Source organism: Phragmites australis, chromosome 1, assembly GCF_958298935.1.
Source record: "Phragmites australis chromosome 1, lpPhrAust1.1, whole genome shotgun sequence".
Lineage (NCBI taxonomy): Eukaryota > Viridiplantae > Streptophyta > Magnoliopsida > Poales > Poaceae > Phragmites > Phragmites australis.
The window spans coordinates 53,689,204-53,712,077 of NC_084921.1; the positions used below are offsets into that span (position 1 = coordinate 53,689,204).

At 42.6% G+C, this 22,874-nt stretch overlaps 1 protein-coding gene and 1 pseudogene across 1 annotated transcript; one reads left to right on the forward strand and one right to left on the reverse strand.

The window, feature by feature from the left end:
- Window positions 1-1,277: 1,277 nt before the first annotated feature.
- On the reverse strand, window positions 1,278-5,657 carry LOC133927611 (uncharacterized WD repeat-containing protein C17D11.16-like). Its single transcript, XM_062374067.1, has 16 exons — window positions 5,431-5,657; window positions 5,139-5,338; window positions 4,947-5,026; window positions 4,750-4,857; window positions 4,254-4,377; window positions 4,104-4,162; window positions 3,941-4,012; window positions 3,108-3,175; window positions 2,920-3,016; window positions 2,748-2,822; window positions 2,569-2,667; window positions 2,079-2,216; window positions 1,959-1,988; window positions 1,823-1,885; window positions 1,665-1,742; window positions 1,278-1,575 (listed from the first exon to the last, which is right to left on the reverse strand). The coding sequence occupies exons 1-16, from the start codon at window positions 5,559-5,561 to the stop codon at window positions 1,525-1,527; spliced, it is 1,473 nt and encodes a 490-aa protein (XP_062230051.1). The 5' UTR covers window positions 5,562-5,657; the 3' UTR covers window positions 1,278-1,524.
- A 5,004-nt stretch (window positions 5,658-10,661) lies between these two features.
- On the forward strand, window positions 10,662-12,203 carry LOC133890929 (uncharacterized; annotated as a pseudogene).
- The last annotated feature ends 10,671 nt before the right edge of the window (window positions 12,204-22,874 follow it).

Consider the following 22,874-nt stretch of genomic DNA (forward strand, 5'->3'; position numbering starts at 1 on the left):
GTGTTCCACCACCCAAATTTGAGTCCTCTTCGGCTTGAACTTGAGTGCTCATTTTCTTCTCAGTACAAAATCATCAAGTTTCTCTGTAGTTTGTCTCATTTCTAACAACATGTTCTTCTCCCAAAAGAAAATTCTAAAAACTTACTCCTGAATTAATAGTGTGACCTTGAAATATCTGTGATGGTACTTCGTGGCTCTTGCATTTCCTGACGTCAAAGTTTGATGCACCATGTAGTACTCACAAATTCACAATTCCTGTGTTGGTAACTTGGCCCTTACATAATTCCCAACAAAAATCAAACGAAGATGCATGAAAAATGGCGTGTGTGTTGGACCAAATTTGTCAAATAGGGTCGATCACACGCAATGCTGAGTGTTCAGGCATGATAATAGTAGGAAAAGGTGCCTGCTACTGCAGATGCATACGCCGTGCTTATTCAGATTTATCAAATGCCATACACGCAGAAACACTTATACGCTCAAACGAATATTTTTTTAAAAAAAAAAGATACGTACTGCGAAATCATTTCTTCAATTGAGTGGATTGTCACGAGTGATCTGAATCGCTTGTGTCCGGCCTCGGCTAGCTTTTGCGGCTGCTGAATCAGATCGGCGTCAGTTGCATGCATGCCTGCCGTTTCGCGATGAGATCACATATTCTTTTCTGAAACGCACAGCCACACGACATGACACAAAAAAAAGGCGCATTATTACACAGATGCAGTGCAGCTGATGCGAGAAAGAAAAAAAGAAGTAAAAAGTAAATAATGGTGGCAAAAGAGAGTGCACGTATGGATGCATGTCCACAATGAGATGATCGGATTAGCGTGCTGTACGTACATAGAATAATCCCAGTGGACTTTAGAGCGTGGAAAGTTCATTAGTGTAGTATAATAGTCGTAGCACTCGAAATTAAAAAAAAATAGCTATAGCAAAGGTAGTTGATGTTAACTGGAATTAGCTCAAAATCGTATTCACCGAACTGACATATTTTGTTTTCACGTAAAGACAGCAAATTGTTAACACAAGAATCTACCAAGTTACTGCCGAAAATGCTTATATTTTCGTTTTCTTTGTTGCAGTGCAGCAGATATTTGTAAACTTGTAAAGTAAACAAGAATCAGTAAGAATTTGGTTTTCACGCGGCATGAAGCCTTACCTGTTTACTGTAGTTGCTGAAGTGTTCCATGTGAAGTTCTTGTTTTCAAATGGGGTTCAAGAGTGTGCTGTTTTGAGGCTGTGTATATGAACAGCTACCTTTTTTGCACTAAGGTGGATTGAGCCAATGCGTCATAACTTGATAGTTCCACTCCAAAACCTTGCCTAGAGTCATTTGTTGTACAAGCACCAAAATACATAAATCAATGCTTTGATCTCATTCATTCACTAAAACTAGGCTTTCATCACATGGACAAAACTTCTACCATAAAATCAATCTACCCACGCATGTGTAAAATTTGAATGCTATTGTCTTTCTGGCGCCACAAGTATCCATCCCCCTTCAGTGCCGGTGATATTTCAGTTCTACCTGTTAAATTTATTAGCTACCGCTGACTCCGTTAGTGTGTTCCAGACCTGTGAAACATGAAAAAGAATGCCAATTAAGACAGCCATATATCGCAGGCAAAGCTTCAACAGCTTACAGACATGAGCATGGTGCTTACTTTTAGTTTGCCTTTTGATCCACCACAAGCTAACAAGAAGGGATTGTCATTTGAAAATGATACCGAAAAAATAGCTCCCTGAAATAGCAAAGTGTACAAGCAAGATATTTAACATAATTCCTTCCACAAGTAAAGTGGAATTTCACTTCAAAACATACAAGCTTCGGATTCAGAGAAGCAACACATGACGGCTGGTTGTTTGATAAATCCCAGAGTTTCACCTGTGTTTACAGAGAAGTTAGTAACTGACTGAACATTATCGATATGTCATCAAACCATTGGAAAATTACTTACCATCTTATCGGTTGAGCCTGTTGCAAGAAACTGCAAGAAAGAAAGCTGGCATCAGTAATCTGGTTTCAATAGATGCACTTCCTTCTCTTTAAGCACCCAGGTATAAAAAACATAACATACATTAGGGGCAGACGGGCTGAAGGAGATGGTAGAAACAGCCTTTTCGTGTGCATGCAGAGTAAATGTGGGCCGACCAGATGATTTTGATGAAGCTGTTCGCTTATCGAATGCTTGGACAATCCCATTTTCAAGACTAACCTGGAAGACATAAAGCCTTTGACTAAGATATCCTCAAAATAGAACCTTAACAGAAACCGTACGGTCAAAAAGAAGTGCAACATTTCATAAATCAAGGAGAAAAGCATATTCACCAGATACATAAGAAAATTATTCACTATATCATGGCTGGCTGAGAGAACCACTAGCTCTATCCATCTAGATTTCAATTAAGCTGTTTTCTGATGGAAATTCACTAAAAGAATAGCCTAAGGTCTCAACTGGTTCTCATTTCAACTAGTTCTTGCTTTTCAGCAACTCCTATCATGTTTTGAACTAGACAGATAACAGAGTTTAGATATGCAGAAAACGAGCAAAAATTTCATTTACTCACCACAAACGAGTGTTCATTGTGTGGATCCCAAGCTAAGCTTTCCACGTCTGCTTCAACAGACCATTTATGGCAGCTCTGTCCACCATCTTTCATATCATTCTGTAGATAAGAATGTTGGATCAAATATCAGGAAAGAAAATTTCAATAATAATACCCATGATAACTGGCAGATAGACTACCATGGCAACTGTTCTATCGAAAGATCCGCTAAGAAGAATTTCAGGTGACTGTCGGTTCCATGCAACTGCTTGAACCTGCAAACCAAGCGAAAGCAAATTAAGATTATGCACCAGCATGATGTCTCAGGCTCAGAAGTACAAAACAACAAAGAAAACAGGTATTAATCATTGCCTTGTCATCATGATGTTCAACTGTGACTGCGCATTTACCAACAGCTACATCCCAAATTTTAACAGTTTTGTCCGCACTGGCACTAGCTAGAACATTCCTGGAGTTCATCAGAACAAGCCATTCATCGGGAGCTAATAAGTGAAAAGATGCATCATCACTTAAGTTGAAATGAAAAGTTGAAAGCTCACCTCACTTCCTTGTTCCATGCAAGGCCAAGCACAGAACTTCTATGGCTCCCCTTTTTGTATTTTTTCCCCTGCAAGTGAAAATTCATGCAGTATGAATATTAGTATAGCTAACAAAGACTGAAGAAAAGGAATACATGAATGCCCACTTGTACACAGCCATATGCGAATCAGAATAACATGGAAAAAACAATGCTAATAATGTTTGCCCAGGCCAACTGGCCAAGTACATTCATCTAATCAGCGTTATACTTTCAAGCATTCATATGGGAACTAGTGTAATCAATCAGATAGCTGAAAGCAACCCAGCATGCACTAACCTTACTGAACCTAAGAAGAACCCAATGTGATGTCATTACACTTAAGGTGAAGACCAAACAGATGAAACACTTTAATCTTGATTCACACACGTTCATTTAGATAAAGCGAGCCCAGATCTCAAACCAGTTCATTTTGGCATATTTGAGAGCATACAAAGCCAAAAACGGTTTGGCACACAAAGCTTAAAAGCAGCTTCTGGTAAGAGGCTTATGCTATGTTAGGTCAAGATTGTTTGTCAATCTAGCCTAAAGTTTAGCCACCGAGACACCAGACAGATGATGCGCCACATGGTAAGCTAGACTCAGGTCACAACAGAAATTGAAGAAACAAGTAGATAACATCATAAACTAGAATACAACTTACTAATGGACTTATAACAGAAACTTCAGTGTTACTTTGGGTAACGCTAGGAGTGTTGACTGAAACTTGTACAACAAAAGCAAGAGAGGGCATATTTAGCACACAGAAGCAATGACAACCCCAAATCAGGCTCAACATTGGAAACGGTAGCTAACCTTTTTGCCCTTTGCCTTTTTTTTCTTTTTTGAAAGTCCTCCTAGAACCATATGAGGTTGCACCTCATCAACCTATTGAGTGAAATCAGAGTATATAAAATAATTTGCAACGAAACAATTCATTGTATGAAATGATAGCCCTGTGCGTTTCAAGAGATATTACCATATCTAAGTCCCATATTTCAATTGCAGGATCCATGGTTCCAACTGCTATAAAATTCCCTGCAATATGAAAATGCAGAGAAAGCAACAAAATGAGACAATAATTTTCTTCTAATGGCACCATTTACTTGTAAACTCATCACAGTTTTACCTTTATCGCCACCCTTAAGATTAGAATCCATCCAAGCAGTGCATAGTGGAAAATCAGGGAGTGGAACATCATGATGCACAAACATATTTTGCTCGCCATCCTCTGACTCTTCAAGTATATTGACCTGTCATATATAATTACCTCATGATGCAAATAACCACGAAGTATCTAAACTGATACATCCAGAACAGGCAGGCAAGTCTAGGCTGGCAGCGTCAGAAATAGAAACTAACATGAATTGATGATATTTTACATCGAGTGTTGCAAGATCTGGAATCAATATCAGAACACTAATTTACAGAGTATAACCAGCATTGCCAAAATGAGTTAATCAATGACCAATCAGTTGGTGCCTTGGAGAGAGCGTGGTAATATAACGTATTATATCAATACAGGTAAAGATTTCATGTTTACATTCTTCTCAACAAAATGAACCAAATTTTACCACAGCTATCATTTTTTAGCAAATTAAGAAAAGCTTCTAGGTGATACTTGCCTGAAGAGAGTAGATGTCATCCTCGCTGTGTGCACAAACAATAACAAAATCGGTAGGCTTGATAGTCTTGTCTTCAATCTCCTCATCATCTTCGTCATCGTCATCATCCTAATATGGCAGAAAAGGGGATCAATTTACATCCATTTATTTGGTCAGTTGACCCAAAAAAAGAAAAATGGGTGTGGAAGCGTAATTACATCATTTTTCTTGAGATAGGGGTCCATGTCGTTGCTTGGATAGTACAAATCCCCCAACCCGGTGCTGAAAATCTCGAGCCCTAACATAATCATAGGTTCGCAATACAGCAATCACCTCAGCTCAAATTCCAACCACACCTGTCCCGATTGAATTCGCGGGAGGAAGAAAGGAAGACAAGACAAAGCACCGACCATCCTCCTCATCGTCGTAATTATCCATGTTGAGCTCGAGGAGCTCATCAGCGACATTGTCAACCCCCTTTGCTAGCGCCTTGGCGGCAGCCTTGGCCTGGGCGATCTCGTCGACCTCCTCCGTCTCCCCCTCAGCCTCGGCTTGACCGTCGACGTCCATGGTTCCAGCATCATCGTCCTCGTCGGCGTCACTCCCGCCACTGAAGACAGATTACACGGTAACAATTCGTCACTGCGAGGATAGCAGCATGCAAGGCGAGTAATCTCCGGAAGGAAAGGGCGGCGGGCTCACTCTCTGTCCAAGGTGAAGGTTTTGATGGCCTCGTCGATCTCTTCCTGCGTGGGCGGCTCGGCGACGACGGGGACGTTCTTGGCGGCGCCCTTGGGCACCCAGGATATCGACGAGATCATCCCCTTCAGCATCGCGGCCGGCGGCGAGGAAGGCTGATGGCCGTGCCGACGGAGGGAGATTGGGGACTAGGGTTTAGTTGGTTCGCCCGGGGCGTTGTGGGCTGGGCCCCGTGCTCGGTCAGTTGCAGCTGTAGTAGCTGGGCCGCTGGACTGGACTGTGCCCAAGCGCAGGAATTTTTATTATTTGACCCGCTCCAACAAATATGTGATATGAAGCAGTGAATGTATTAACGGTATTTAGTTTAGTCATCTCAAATATACTTCTAAGTACAAACTCAATGTATAGATATGTGAATACGCTATGAGAATATTTTTGAACGAATATGTTAGGAGTGATGCCCTAGTTTGATATTAGATATGATACGAAAAAAGAAAATAAGATGATCCACTGATTTTTCTAATTTATTTATTTATTTTTATTAGTAAAATTGGTCATATATCTGTAGCCGGTAACGAGACATGGATGTTAAGGATAAATGTGGATAGCAAAAGTTGATAAACTATTCAAATCTTATGAGTTTTTATTAGATGTGAAGAGAGTAGAAGAAGAGATGATATATGAATCAACTTGTGTTTTATATTATAGAGATTTTTAAAATAAAAAATTGTAAATATATATATTTTATAATTTTATAAATTTGTCGTCCGTTGGAGGTCTAGCTTGGGTTTTGACGCGGGGGAAGCGGATGGTATCGAGCTGTTTGGACACCCAAAGACTGGAATGACCCGAGCAAGCCGCCACCATCTGGGCCACGCGACGGAGCAGAGTCGAGGGCGATACCTTCTGCTGTTGGACTGCTGGGCCGAAACGGATGAAGCGACTGAGGAGCCCGCAATACAATGTTGACTGATTTGATCTGACTTTTACTTTGAGCCTACCTTATATGAAAACGAGTTTTTTATGTTTATATTTTCTAACATAAATAATTAAATAAATATACTTTAGATGGAAAGATTTATAGAAATAGACGTCTAATGCATTTCCATGATGGAGCGATAAGCAATCTATTCATGCCACCATGACAATATTAGCCCTTCGTACTCTCTTATAGGACGGATAGACACTTACAGATTCCTCCAAGGGTGTTTAGCCCTATGTGGGAACATTTTAGTCCTATGTGAACAGTGTTCAACGGCTTTAATTTTTTCCATCTTCTATTATTTCAAAAATCCTAGAACTTTTTGTTCGTGTTTTATAATCTATGTGTAACCTATTTTAATTGAATTTATCAAAAAACACTAGGTAGAATTTAAAATAAACTTCTTCAAAAAGGCTACTTTTATAAATTCTAACAATTGTTAGAAACTCAAATAAATTTCTAAAAATCTAGAAAATTCGTTAATATTCTTCTTATCTGCTAAAATTATTTCTAAAATTATTTCCAACCCTATGTCATATGGTAAAAATTATTTCCTTTGTAATGATCTATTTATATGCATTTCAATTTATGATGAAAAAAATATAGCATTACAAATGAACTCACTTTTTTAGCATATAACCTATGACTAGAAATAATTTTTAAAATTAGCCATAACATAATAAGAATATTAGTGAATTTTTTCAGATTTTTAAAAATTTATTTGAGGCCCTAACAATTATTAGAAGTTATAAAAGTAGGTTTAAATTATATATAGGATTTTAGGTGAATCTAATTAAAATTGATTGCATATGGATTATGAAACCCATAAAAAATTATAGAATTTTTAGAGCAACAAAAGACCATTATTTTGAATGGAGAAATAGGAGCCGTCAAATAATATTCACACGGCGCTGATGAGTAGGGTTCACACGGGGCTAACAACCCTTTGAGAAGGTTGTAAGGGTCTATAAGAGTGCGATAAGGGCCAGCACTACCACTGTGGCATGGACAGACTGCTTATCATCCTCTCAGAGGGCGTTAAGGGTCTAACCGTCCCATGAGAGGGCGGTAAATGCATATTTTCATAAATCTTTAAACCTAAGTTACATTTATTTAATTATTTATGTTAGAAAGTATAGAAATAAAAAAAACTCTATGAAAATGGCCTCTCCGTCTGTCTTTTTTCCTTTATTTTCTTTTACTCATCTCAGTCAAAAATCAAGTGTCGTTCATAAAAAAAAAAACAAGTGTCGTTTTAAGATGTGGGTGGTCAAACGTTTTGATATTGGCTAACAATATCGTAACAAATGTATGTTTACATCAGCCATATGAAAATCTATGTTTTCCTACCCCGCTTGCACAAATGTTTACATCAGCCAAATGAAAATCTATGTTTTCCTACCCCGCTTGTTTCCTGTGACCTGTACTACCCTGAGTCCCTGATTCGGTGAAAGATGACAGGGCGTATTAGGGTCCGTCTGGTTCGATGGATAGAACCTTCCGGAAGAAGGTGATCCAATTTTCTCAGTGTTTGATTTGCTCCCCAGGGTGGATGGAGTGGCTAGCATGTATGAAGCTCACGATACTGGATGGAGCGATCCAGCGAAAACGACCGGATCGGGTGCGTTCGCGATCGTCGTCTCTACGCGCGTGTTAGCGCTTTTCATTTAAATTTCTGATTTTATTTAGAAGTACAAAAGTGGTCTAAACTTTCTAAATCTTTTTATAAGTAAATTATAGCTCACTAGCAACCTGTTTTAATTGATTTGATCCAAAAATATGAGCCAATATTTAATTAAAATTCTCTAAAAAAGCCTACTTTTATAACTTTTCGTAATTTTTAATGCTCAAATAAATTCCAAAAAACAGAAAAATTCACTAATATTCTTCTAATGTGATGTATTAATTTATATAAATATTTTCAATCATATGTTAATTGGTGAAAAAGTAAGTTCTTTTATAATGCTCATTTATATATGTTTTTATCATTCAATGCGATATTATCTTTTTAATTTAATTTGAATTCAAACAAATTCAAAGATACACAAATTCATCTAAATATTTATGGAATCCATATAAATATAAATGGATCATCATATCCACTTTAATTCTACCAATCAAATAGAAAATTAGCTCATCTTATCTACTTAATTCTACCAAACAAATAGAAAACTGATTTATTCTATCTATCCAAATCAAATAAAAAAATTAGATCATCTCATTAAAAAAACATAGATAATCTATTACATTTAATGTGACGCTCCAATCAAACGCATACTTAGCTAGCACACACTTAGCTAACAGGAAGTGGGTACCGGTTCTTGCGGCTAATCATCAGGAACCAGCCAGTGTTGTGCAGTCCCGACACGGAACCTGATACCCGCCGACCGCCGGCGAGAGCCACGAGACCAGCCAGTCTTATCGGTCGTCACCTGTCGCAAGAGCAGAAATGACAGGAAGTAGTACTTCAAGTTCAACGTGCGTGTTAGTCTACTGGTTGATTGGCCAACTACTGATGATGGAAGGCTAGGCAGATGTAGCTAGTGCAGCTCTAGTGCTCGGCCATCTCTAGCTGAGCCTGAGAGTACTCCACTTGAGATCGATGTACACGCGAGATCCATGCAGCAGGCAGCAATCCCCTTGTCTCTCTGTCAGGCCGTGCCTCTTGCTTTTTTTTTTCCTTTCTTTTTCTGATGTACGATCGCGTCCATCTTTCCCTGCTCCTGCTCCTCCTCTTGCATGGGATCTCGACGTCGTGGAGCTCCATTCGGTGGCGGCCGCATGCTCGCGAAGACTTTCGGGGAGGGAGCGACGCCTTCCTCTGCCAAGCTGGATTTGTTTATTCGCCTCGGTTCGAGCCGAGTTTGAGATGCGAACTGCACTTGTCTCTCCCCTCGGCTCGTTTTGCCTTTGCATGCACGTTGGAGCTGCTCATCGTCTGCAGACGGCAGACATGCTCCATCGATCCATCTCACAGGGAAAAGAAAGCGCGAAAAAGAAGCTGCTCATCTCATCGTTTGTACACGAAGCATTTCCCAATGAAACGAGGCGGGTGCCGTGTTGCGTTGATGCGAGATGGGTCCCAACTGATGGCAGCAGCGGAGTCCCAGTCCCAGACGCGGTGCCAGAGCAGACGCACCCACCACCACCGATCGCTTCAGTTGGTCGGTCTTGTTCGTCATCAGTTTGTCTGCCCAAGCCGGCTCCTGAACCAAAGCATGTCCTTCCTCGCCATTGCCTGCATGTGTAGAGAGAAAGAGAGAGGCCTGATATTTCTATCAGACATTTCTCATCAGATTCCCACCCTCATCAGGGTTCTGAAGCATAATGTCTCCGGAGTGTACAAATAGCTAGTATATTGGTTTTGGAAATTGCCGCAGCTATTATGAGATGCTCAGCTGATCATATCTGTACTACTTAAAAGATCTGTAAAGCGTCGTCGTTCCGCTCACGGTTACGTTCCGCTCCCGGATTTCCCGCACCGACGATTCACCTCCGCAAACTAATCCCCGCTTTCCGTTCTTCCGTCCCCGTCCGCGATCCACACGCCCCATTCTCCAGAACGGCGGCGCACCGGCACCCCCACGTCTCTCCTTGCGATCTTCGCGCGCTCGCTTCTCGCCTGGGGATGTCCTCCTCCTCCACCGGTCTCGCACCGCCTCAAGCCACGCACGTCGACGCCCTGCTCCGCCCTCGCCACTGCCCCAGTCCGCCGCCGTCCCGAATCGCCACCTCCGAGCCGCCGATCTCGCACCGCCTCAAGCCGAAGCCGCACACACGACGACGCCCTGCTCCGCCCTGGTGAACCTTCCACCTCACCACTGCCCCAGTCCGCCTCGAGAAGCTGCCCTCGAGAAGTTGCACCGCCTCGTCGAGCGCGAGGGTCGCTCCGTGGCGGAGCCCGACGAGCTGGGGTACGGGTTCCTGTTCCGCCTCATGGCATTCGGCTCCCGCATTTTCCGCTCGCCCCTGCGTTCCGCATCTTCGTCCGCCCGCATCTTCGCGCCGCACTAGCGCCCACACATCCTCATTGCTCGCTCGCCCGTCTGTCGCCCTGATCCCGATCCCTCTTCATCGCGCCGACCTGCCTCCCCTCTGCGCCACCTCATCGCGGAGGCGCCGGGTCACGGCCACCGCGTCCACGCCGTTCGTCGGCCTCCAGCTCACGCTCTGGGCCATTGGATCTGAGAGTATTGTGCGTGTCGCTGGCGTGGTGTGGAAGGGGAGGGAAGGGAAAAGGAGGTGGTGGGGGATGGCAGCGGCGACGCTCCAATGTGTGCTGCAGCGGCCCCGGGACGTGCCGCGGGCGGCGTGGTTCTACGCGGAGGGGCACGACTTCAGCGTCAACGTGTGACGCTCCGCTGGGCCGAGCTCCCGTCGGGGCCACTCAAGCTCGCGCTCGTGCACACCAACGATAGGTGCGGCTGCTGATACTGCCCTCTCCTCGTCGTGTTCTCTGGTTCGTAGGCCTTCGGGTGGTTGTAGGGGATGCGTATTGACTATTGAGAGGGGTTTGACGGAATGAGGCGGAGGGGGTTCGGCTGCTTGCTGCTGCGGTGGTGCTCCGTGCTGTGAGGTTCATGTGTTTGATGAAATGCGTGTGTGGTGCACTTGTCAGACGCTGAAAACACATTGGTGATGGCATGCATGACTGCACATTGCTAGATATTCGGTATAGTACGTTCCTACCGAAATACAGCCAACTTCAGATCCAGTCGTGAAAATCTGGGCTCCAGGAGTAGAAAGAACTTTGTCTTGAAATTTTTCCTGTGCATATGAAATGGGTGTTGAAAAATACTTCCTTTTCCAATTTCCTTATTTGCCATGAGCACCTAGCACAGCTTAGATGAGTAGCTGTGCAGGTAAGATGGAGTCACGACTAAGTGATTTTTCTCTTGCACGCTTCACAACTTACTGGTGGCCTGGTGGGCTTCAGGCTTTTGAGCAAAAGGTTCTTTTTTTGATGTGCATGGTTGGACTTACCATAGGTCGTGTGCCCGACACCAATACATGTCAAACATGCATCGCGGCCATAGCAATGCTCCAACGTATGGTACGGCCGAAGGAGTGTTGGATCTGCGAGGTTGCAGATTGCCCATTATTCTTGAGAAAACAATGACCAAGATGAGGGATGACCCTAGATTTAATATTGCATGAAAAATACACTTCATATGTTTTCATGGTGCTTCTTGCAAGCTTAGATCAAGAACAGCTGTGGTATTCAGTGTATGAAAATATTTGATCAACTATTGGATTAATTTGTCCTCCTTAGCTTTTGTCACTTGTCAGTTCTTCTCATGGACTCTGAAGATCATCATTATATGAATATAGGATAGTGAAACATCATGTTCGTGTGGAGTATGGGGATAGTTGTATGTTAAGAAAGATATATAAATTTCCAGTTGCAAAATGTATGTTCTTGAGACATTTTAGCATGTTTTTGCAATGGGCCAGCGCATGGAATTGTAAATGTTGTCTATTTCATACATATTTGCAGTAATCTTGCATCGCAGAGAGTCTATTCTTCAATGCTGTCCTTCACTGTACCAGATATCAACAGCACAGTTTCGAAATTAATGGCGCTGGTAGCTGAGTTGGATGGGTCAATCAAATACGAGATCCATGGAAAAGTATTGTGTCTATATGCACATAATTTTCATACATGATTGTATTCACGAGTCCTTCGGAAACAATTTTATGACATTATTATATTTCTCTAGAATTGCTATTTCTTTCATTGCAGGTTGCAGCCTTACGATGCATTGACATGCTAGGTCTTTACAAGCCAGCTTGAAGAACTCATGCTACAAGTAAAGAAATGAAAAGCTCCTTTAATCGCTCAGAAATGACTACTGCATGCTTATTCTTCCGGACAAAATAACTTATAACATAAGTCAACTGGCTGGGACTCTTGCATTTAAAGTGCCAGAGCAGACTACAATTCTTGCTACGATTAGTGATGGATCTGTGGAGGTATAGAATCTAAGCAAGGTTAATTTTTAAGTGCCTTTGGGAGTTACAAAGTATGATGGGTTTGTTTTTTGATTGTTTATTTTACTTGTTGATGTAAGTATTAGCTTTTGCATATGCTTGAAGTCAGTTTGTGTAATTTTTGTTTCCGCTGCAACGCACGGGTACTCAACTAGTATATATATAAAAGTTTTAAGATTACATTTTACAGATAAGACTTAGCCAAACCATATTCAGTTAGGATCCTAACTCAACTACATTCAGTTGAGATTCTAACCATGGATATCTATCTACTCGATATCTACTAGCTGATTTCTTCTTTAACATCCCCCCTCAATCCCAGCTTGCTAGAAGTCAAGTTGAGATTGTGCCGAATTTTCCCAAAAACATCAACAGTCAATGCTTTGGTGAAAATATCAGCTAATTGATCATCTGTGCTGATAAATCTGACTTCCAGTGCCTTGCGCGCAACATGTTCACGAACAAAATGAAAATCAATTTCAATATGCTTGGTCCTTGCATGAAACACTGGGTTGGCTGATAAGTATGTTGCTCCAAGATTGTCACACCATAGAACAGGTGCTCGAGCAAGTGTTACCCCAAGTTCATCTAGAACCGACTGTATCCAAATGATTTCAGTCGTAGTGTTCACTAGAGCCTTGTACTCAGATTCGGTGCTTGAACGAGAAACCGTAGCTTGCTTTCTTGCACTCCATGATACAAGATTGGCTCATAAGAATACAACAAAACCTTCGGTTGATCTCCTATCATCAGGGCACCCCGCCCAATCTGCATCAGAGAAGCCGCTGATCAGCATGGAGGTATCACGATGGATTCTCACCCATCAGTCTTGGTATGCTGCAGAAAACAAAGAATGCGCTTGACAGCACCCCAGTGAACATCAGTCGGCGTTTGCAAGAATTCACACACCTTATTGACTGAATAAGCAATATTAGGGCGAGTGATAAATACTAAAGAGCACCCACCACACTACGGTATCGTGTCATTTCTCTAGCTGTCAGTGGGTTGCCTGTGGTTCTAGATAGTTTTTTGAACTGGATAATGGAGTGGTAACAGGCTTGCAGTTCTGCATATTTGTGCGCTTCAAAATATCTTGAACATATCGCTGTTGTGAGAGAGTGATCCCCCTGGATCTGCAGTCACCTCAATGCCAAGAAAATAATAAAGGGGACCAAGATCCTTGATGGCAAAAGACTGATGTAGCTGGCGAAGCAAATTATTAACAGCAGGTGCAGAGGAGCTTGCAATAACCAAGTCATCAACATAGATAAGGACATACATTTGAACTCCATCTTTCCGAAGAATGAAAAGGGATGTATCAGCCTTGGATGAAGTGAAACCCAGCTCCAGGAGTTTGGAACTTAGTTTGTGATACCATGCACGCGGGGCTTGCTTTAACCCATTGATAGCTTTATCAAGCTTGCAAACATGCCAAGGTTTGGTCACATCCACAAACCCTGGAGGTTGAGTCATATAAATATTTTCTCGGAGATCATCATGCAAGAATGCATTCTTGACATCAGCTTATCGAAGAGACCACCCACGAGAAACACCAACTGAAAGAACAAGCCGAACTGTAGTTAGCTTGACAACCGGGCTAAAGGTTGCATCATAATCAATGTCATATTGCTGCCAAAAGCCCTTAGCAACCAAGCGTGCCTTGAAGCGTTCAATAGAACCATCAGCATGTCTCTTAAGTTTATAAACCCATTTGCAGTCCACAATATTCTGGCCCGGCACAGGAGGAACAAAGCGCCAAGTCTTATTATGCAGGATGGCTTCATACTCTTCAACCATGGCTTTCCATTAGGGTTGCTGAAGAGCATCAACAAAAGAAGCAGGCTCAACTGGCTCAGATGTGGAGACCGAGAACGTCCTACTGCGAGGATCATAGAAGACAGTACCATCATGTGATGTCTAAGGCTTTCTGATGTTGTGCTGAAGACGCGTGACTGGCTGGGATGAAACAGGCTGAGCCGCCTCTATTGTTGGACAAAATTCAGAACTCGGGCTCGGCTGTGCAGAGGAAGAATCAGAGGAAATCTGGCTCGGTGAGGGATGCTCCATTAGAAACACCAGCAGCATCCTCCATAACACCTGTTACCTGCACAGTACCACCACGATCAAGAGCAAAATCAGTTTGTCCAAGAGATGGATTAGTCAAAACTTCAGGCTAGGCATTCTCAGCAGCAGGAATCAAAGGGAGAAGCTATGGAAGAAGGGAGGCTTCTGTCACTGATGAGGATGGAGGGGGTCTGGGGTTTTGGGTGGTAAAGGGAAAGATATGCTCATCAAAAATAACATCACGGGAAATATAAACACGACTCATGGGAATATGCAAACATTTGAATCCTTTGTGCATCGAGCTAAACCCGAGAAACACACATAACTAGGAATGAAATTGAAGTTTGTGTTTGTTGAATGGGCGAAGATTTGACCAACAAGTGCACCCAAAAGCACGCAAGGTATGATAAGCTGGTTCAACATGAAAAGGTCGCTTGAGAGGTGTGGAGTTCTGAATAGTGGGGGAAGGAAGCCGATTGATGAGATAACAAGCAGTGAGGAACGCTTCGTCCCAAAAAAGAAGTGGAACACATGAATGGGAAAGGAGAGCTAGGCCTGTCTCAACAATATGACTGTGTTTTCGTTCAACCATACCGTTTTGTTGATGGGTGTGAGGACAAGAGACATAGTGAGTGATGCCTTGCTGCTTGAACAAGGAATTAAGCTGTTGAAATTCACCACCCCAGTCGCTTTGAAAAGAGATAATTTTCTTGTTGAGTGATCTTTTTGCTTGTGACCGAAATAGCAAAAAGGCTTGTTCAACATCAGATTTGTGTTTTAAAAGATAGAGCCAAGTGTAGTGACTGAAAGCATCAACAAAGCTGACATAATGCTTAAAACCTCTAGCGGATGGGATAGTAGGACCCTAAACGTCAGAGTGAACAAGTTCAAGAGGTGTAGCAACAGATGAACTCGAGTCTGAAAAACGCAATTGATGGCTCTTGGCCCATTTGACAAGCACTGCAAATAGTAGCTACAGACTCTTTATTTGACGAAACTAAACTATGGGATTGAAGAATTTTATTAACTATAGTTGGCGTAGGGAGACCCAGACGCATGTGACACTGCTCTAGGGAAGAGGGAGACGTATGGAGTGCCTTCTTGCTAGAATTGAGGAACTGCATGGACGGTATGGGATAAAGACCAGCATCACATCGACCTTGGAGCAGTGGGATCTTCGTTGCATGATCCTTAAGCACAAAAAAATCAGGATGAAATTCAAAGAAGGCATCATTATCACGAGTAAAACGATGAACTGATAGAAGGTTTTTGGAGGCATTAGGTGCATGAAGAACATTACAAAGTTTTAGAGTTTTATGAGGAGTGATGAGCCAAGAATTTTCAACATGAAGAATTGGCATACCCGAGCCATTGGCTGTGTGAATCTACTCCTTGCCATGATAGCGTTCGCGTGTGGTGAGGCGATCAAGATCACTATTATGTGATATGTTGCCCTGGTGTCACTGTACCAATTTGTGTCAACTTGATAGGCGCTATTGTCATGATGACAAAAATTCGCAGCATGGGTATCATCAACTTCAAACGAGTGATTACCAGCATTTGACAGCAACATGTCCAATCTTCTTGCAAATCTAACTAACAGGACGATTGCTGCTGCTTGAGCTGGAATTGTTGTTGCGTGGTGCCTTGCTCCTGCCACGGCCACAGCCATGCTCACTGCCGCCACCACCAAGTCTGCCTTCACGATTGTTGTTCTGGCCACGGTTGTTGTTCCCACCACGGCCAGCAAAATTTTCAAATGCTCCACCATCCATCTGCTTGGACCGAGAGCGGCCATCAAGTCTGGCCTCATAGTTGATGAAGTTCTTGTAGAACTCACTGAGCATCATGGGTTCACTCTGCGACATCCGTGCAGTGATTGTTGTCACCAGATAATCATACTCATCGTCCAAGCCGGAGAGAAGATAGGCGATTATCTCCTCATCCAGCAATGGCTTGCCGGCAGTAGCTAGCCGATCAGCTAGACTCTTTGCCTTATGGAAGTACTCCGCAGCACTGTTGTCTTTCTTACTTAGGTGAGACAGTTGCATCCGGACTTCAACCATGCGGGCATTCGTCTGCACAGAGAAAAGTCTCTCCAGGGTACTCCAAACTTCATAGGATGTGGAGAGGAGAATCACCTGAGAGAGGACATCTCTTGTTAGGGACGAGTTGATGGCACCCATGACAGTTTGATCATGTCGAACCCAGTTCAGAAACTTCGGATTCGGCGCTTATGCTGCACCACCCTCTCCAGTGACAGTGATCATCATGGGCGAACACAGAGTGGAGCCATCAACAAAGCCAAGGTATCCATGGCTTATCAGGAAGGGCATAATCTGCGCCCTCCAAAGAAGATAGTTATCGCATCCCAGCTTTTTGCTGATGAACTAGGCGAAATTGGGCGCAGCGAAGAGCGTCAGTCCACTCCCAGTCACGCCGGTGACGGTGGGTTGCAGCGACGATGATGACGCAGTGCTGATGGTGGATTCGATCAACATTGGTGGATATCAGAAAAGCTCAGGCCCTGATACCATGTAAAAATAGCTAGTAGATTGGTTTTGGGAATTGCCACAACTACTATGAGATGCTCGGGTGATCATATATATAAAGGTCTCAAGATTACATCTTACAAATAAGACTCAGCCAAACCATATTCGGTTAGGATCCTAACTTAACTACATTTGGTTGAGATCCTAACAATGGATATCTATCTACTCGATATTTATTAGCTGATTCCTTCTTTAACAGGAGGGACTCCTGCTACATGACCCTGGACAGCCCAAGGAACCCAATGAGAAGGAGGATGGGCAGGGGAGTGAGGTGACAAGCACATAGGAGGAGGTGGTTCCTGATGGCATGATAATTGTCCACAACTTGGAGGGCTCCTACCTGATGTGTGCTAGCTCTTGGACATGCTTGTCTCCTCCCCCTTCCAACGTATCTGATCATCACCCTGAGACTCAGACTGGACATAGCACTTTAAGTTATCCTGGTATGCAGACAAGTAGGGAGGCAGAAGATGAGAATTTTGATAACTTATCTCAGTTGAGCTCCAAGACTGAGGAGGGGGATATCTCCCATGGATGAGTGATTGTTGCTAAAAGCTCAAAGATTAGGACCTACAAGAGAAGAGGCCCAACCTGCAACTAGGGCAAGCTCCAGGATCCCTATGGATGGGATCTCCATTCAGGCCAAGGCCATGAAAAGAGCTCAGCAGAAGAACTATTCTACAGGTATTGCCCTAAATCGGAATCAATTTACTATCCTGAATAATACCTCCAGTGAATGCATTGCAAATGTTATTTCTGAGTTAGATCTAGTAGCTGATGATATTAATATCCAAATAGATGCCTTTAATGCTGAGGAATTAGCTAGGGTTAAGACTGCTGAGGCAACCTTTAAAGCTTTTCTTCAAAAGCAAAATGAGAAGGAAGTTGCCAAGGTAGAGGACCTAGAACAGTAGTTGAACATGGAGGTCATTGATAACTCTGTGAGAGGCTATGGCAAGCCAGGATCAGAAAAAGGGGAGGTCACAAGGGGTGCCCCTGAGAAAAGAAGAGGAAGAGACAGACCAAGAAAAAAAGTATAAATGAGAATCCTCATATGGAATGCTAGGGGGTTGGGGAAAGCAACAAGAAGGAAGCAGCTTAAAGACTACATCATGCAGGAAAAGCTGGACATCCTGGGCATACACGAAACTATGAAGAAGGACTTCACAGCTAAAGAGCTTAAAGAAATCTCTGGGGGACATGACTTCTCTTGGACTGTTCTACCAACCCAGGGCCATTCTGGGGGGATTCTAGTAGGGGTCAAGAATGACCTGCTAGAATTAGAGCATTGGGAGTTATACCAATTCTACATCCAGATCACTATGAGGTCGAGGATAACCAACCTCAGATGGGAATTCATCACAGTCTATGGCCCTGCAGACCATAAGACATCAAAAGATTTTATTTGTGAATTGGAGGCAATATGTGACAACGTGTCACTACCTATTGTTCTTGGGGGTGATTTTATCCTCACTAGAGAGTCAAATGATAAGAATAGTGGTAACTTAGATAAGAACCTGATGGACCTCTTTAATGGTTTCATTGAGAACTTTAACTTTAGAGGGGTGAAAAGAGCCGGACCCAAATACACTTGGACTAATAAGCAGTCAAAGTCAGTAATGGTGAACTTGGACATGTTCTTAATGTCCAGTAGTTGGGAACAACACTTCCCTTTATATCATGCATGGAGCCTGACTAGAGTTTGCTCAGATCATAGCCCAATTGTCTTGGATTCAGGGGAGAATGGGGTCCAAAGAGGCAAATACTTTGTCTTTGAAAGACAATGGCTGCTCACTGAAAACTTCAAAGAGTTGGTTTGCCAAAGGTGGTTGGAAAAGAAAGGAAGAATGTATGAAAATGTCTACTCTATGGATAAATGGAATGGAAGCCTATGTGACACCAGCCAATTCATTAGAGGATGGCATAAGCAAAAGGTGGGTGAGCAGAACAAGTAGAAACAAGACCTGCTGGCTCAAATTGCTGCACTTGATGAAAGAGCCGACTCTGATGGGTTATCCAAGATGGATTGGGAAAATAGATATAGGCTAGAAGAGAATCTTGAAAAAACCATCTCCATAGAGGAGATCCTTTAAAAGCATAAATGTGGAAGAACTATGGTCAAAGAGGGGGACAACAACACCAGATACTTCCACCTTCTAGCCAATGGGAGAAGAAGGAATAATCTAATCTTGTCTATGGAGACTGATCAAGGTCAGATCACCTCTCAATCCCCGCTCAGGGAACACATCTATGACTTCTACAAAAAGCTCTTTGAGGCTGACTCAAGAGATGGCCTACTACTTGCTGGTTCCTTCTGGGATAATCATAACAGGCTGCCAGCTGAAGACATTGACACTCTGGTTCAACCTTTCTCTGCCAAGGAGATTGAGGATGCCTTTAGGGACATGAAAGAAGATTCAGCACCTAGGCCTGATGGCTTCACTACCACCTTCTTCAAGATCTTCTGGGACTATGTCAAGGAGGACATTTTTTACATGTTTAATGACCTGCATGCAGGGAGGCTTGATCTCAAACGGCTAAACTATGGGGTGATAACACTGATTCCTAAAACTAGAAAGGCTAACATAATTAAACAATACATACCTATATGCCTTCTCAATGTGGACTTCAAGGGTTTCACTAAGGTCCTCACTAACAGGCTCACACATATAGCCAAGGAGGTTATTGGTCCAAGCCAAACTGCCTTCATTAAGGGTAGGAACATCCTGGAGGATGTGGTGACCCTTCATGAAGTCATTCATGAATTAAGAAGAACAAGAAAGCAAGGTTTGCTGGTGAAGATAGACTTTGAAAAGGCATACGGCAAAGTAAAGTGGAGTTACCTTGAAGGTGTCATAAAAGGGAAGGGATTTCCCCCGATGTGAATTGAGTGGATTACGCAATCTATTAAGGGAGGCAGGTTTGCATTAATATTAATGGTCAAAGGGGACTTTTTTTAAACCTATAAGAGGCTAAGACAGGATGACCCTCTCTCCCCCTTGCTTTTTAACATTGTAGCAAATACTCTGAATGCTTTGATGGACAAAGCATATTCTAAAGGTCTGCTTGAGGGAGTGGTGAACCAACTGATTCTAGGAGGGATCACCCATGTCCAATATGATGATGAAACAATAGTAATGTTTGATGGATCTGATAGATCAATTCTCAATCTTAAGATCATACTCTACTGCTTTGAATGGTTATATGGGCTCAAAATAAACTTCAACAAGACTGAGGTATTTACATTTGAGATGGAACAGGAGGAACAATATAAGGTGGCCAATATGCTCAACTGTAAACTTGGGGAGATACATCTAAAATATCTGGGTATCCCTGTCTCAGATCATCACCTAGGCATCACTGCATCTTTCCTAGCAAAAATAAGCAAAAGGTTAGACATGGAAGGGTAAATACCTAACATATGGGAGCAAATTGACTCTGACAAATTCATGCATAACCAGTCTTCCCATATATACTATAGGATTTTACTTTCTCCCTAAAGGGGTACACAAGAAAATGACACCATCAGATCTAGGTTCTTTTAGAGGGGGGCTGAGGATGTAAACAAATATCATTTGGCTAAATAGAAAGCCATTTATAGGCCTAAAGACTATGGTGGTCTTGGCATTTTAAACACAATGATTATGAATGAATGCCTACTTATCAAATGGATTGGCAAGATTTACTCAGGGAAGGAGGAGATCTAGCTCACACTTCTCAAAGCCAAATACATGCTAGATGGTAACTTCTTCACTTCCAAACAGAGAGGAACTTCTCAGTTGTGGCAAGGTTTGCACAAGGTCAAGCATCTTTTTCAATGGGGAGTCATATATAAAGTGAATAAAGGTAATAAAGTCTTTTTCTGGAAGGATGTGTGGTTGGAAGAAACTCCACTTAAGATCCAGTTCACTGCCCTTTCTAGCATGTGTGATAATCCAGAACCTTTAGTGTCTGACAGTTATGTAGATAATGAGTGGGAGATCCATTTTAATAGAAGTTTGACAGATAATGATCTGCTCTAATGGGAGGAGCTGATGCACAAGCTGCAAAATGTGCAGATGAATGAGTTTGAAGACGAGGTAGATTGGGTTCTAGACAAATCAAGGACTTTCACTACTAAGTCTTTATATAGATTCCTAATGTTTGAGGGGGTTTTCAGCAAGGGGGCTAAGAAGATATGGGCCTCTAAATTACCACTCAGAATTAAGATTTTTCTTTGGCAGATGCTTCATAATAAACTCTCAGTCGCTTCCACCCTTAAGAAGAGGGGCTAGAAGGGGAGTCAGCACTGCTGCATGTATGGTAAAATTGAGAATATCAACCATGTCTTTTTTGGGTGTGTGCTCACGCAGTTTTCATGGAGTGCTCTGAGAGAAGCCTTTTGTTGGAATGGCTTCCCTACCTTGGTAGCCAACTTATAGGCGAGCTGGCTTCAGAAGTTGTTTAACGTCTCTCAAAATCTAGGGATTTTCCTCTTTGCAGGTATAGTTTGGGCTCTGTGGAGGACGAGGAACACAATGGCGATCGAGAAGGAGCTCCCCAAAAGGCCTGATGCAGTTTTGATTCTCGCTCTATCGTTTGTGTAGAAATGGGGCATCCTCCTATCTGCTGATGATAAATTAAAGGTGGACAACGCCTCTGCTCACCTCTGGGAATTGCTGCAGGGCTTCGCGCCTAATCCTAGCCCCGTTTGTGATATTGGCGAGCTGTTAGATGCTGTTATTGGTATTTAATGTAATTGGACAGTAACTTATAGCCTTGGTCTAGGAATGTTGGTATGTCTATACAGATCGTTGGTATCCCCAGCTCTTTTTGTTTCTTGTTCTAGTGGCTATATTCCATACTCATGTGGATGTGAACTTGTTTATTGGCTTTTAATACAAGCCGAGGTAATCTCTGGTAAAAAAAGAGAGATGCCTGACTGATTTAAGCTGAGGAGGGAGCAGTGAGATGCCAATTAGGCTGTCAGGTGAGGAATAGACAGGCCAGGTTAGTACTTTGGGAGAATTCCTTAAGGTTGTGTTTGGTCTCTCGATGGGGTCATGTAGAGCTATGTCGTATAATCTAACTGAGTAGAGCTATATTTATTGAAAAGATGAGTGTTGGTTTAGTTGTATTTGTCCGAATAAGCTAAGCTAAGTTTCTATTTGATTGATTAAATTTGAAGCTGCATAAACGAATATAAAAGTTAAGATTGTGATTGGTTACTTATATAAAGATGATTTTATGATATTGTTGCTTATACTGATGATGGTAACGCAAAAGGCATGACGGGGACATGAAATGCTAATGAAATCTCTCCAAGGGTCGCTCATGCAAGAGTGCACTTCAAATCATCATGCGTGGAATGAAGTGGATAGCTCAATCAAAATACCGATTGGCTTAGGTTTAAGGTTACACTACTGCTACAGTCAGGGGAGGATTTAGAGAGGTGAGGGGGGAAATTCTTATCATGGATAAGAGAAAGAAGAAAAGAATAGGAGAAAAGGAGAAAAGAAGATAAAGGTGGATGAGCCATAAGAGCAGCTGTTCTGTACTCACCACTGACTACAGTCTAAAACATCACTATAAAAATTGATTTGCAGCCATTTCTACCATAACAATTTGTTGTTAAGGTCTGTCTTAGGGAACAATGGAAAACAGTTGTTTTTTCTTGTTCCGTTCGGCCGTCTAGTTGTACCGCAGGCTGCACAGTGAATTTGCAGGGTTCGTGCTTCGCTCGTGGAGTTGCAGACCGTCCAAGCTCTGTGTTGGAGTCAAGAGTTTCACAGCAGCCAATTGCGCCGTCCGGGCGTCAGACTTCCGAGCGCAAGCATGCATGAAAATAAGTACACAGGCCCCTGAAAGGGAGGGCTATG

Excerpts from the sequence above, each read along its gene's own strand:
- LOC133927611 (XM_062374067.1), bottom strand. The coding sequence starts at position 5,561 with ATGCTGAAGGGGATGATCTCGTCGATATCCTGGGTGCCCAAGGGCGCC. Across the intron at positions 2,823-2,919 it reads TTGAACATCATGATGACAAG|GTTCAAGCAGTTGCATGGAA; the intron begins GCAATGATTAAT and ends CTTGGTTTGCAG. Across the intron at positions 1,576-1,664 it reads GATCAAAAGGCAAACTAAAA|GTCTGGAACACACTAACGGA; the intron begins GTAAGCACCATG and ends CATGTTTCACAG.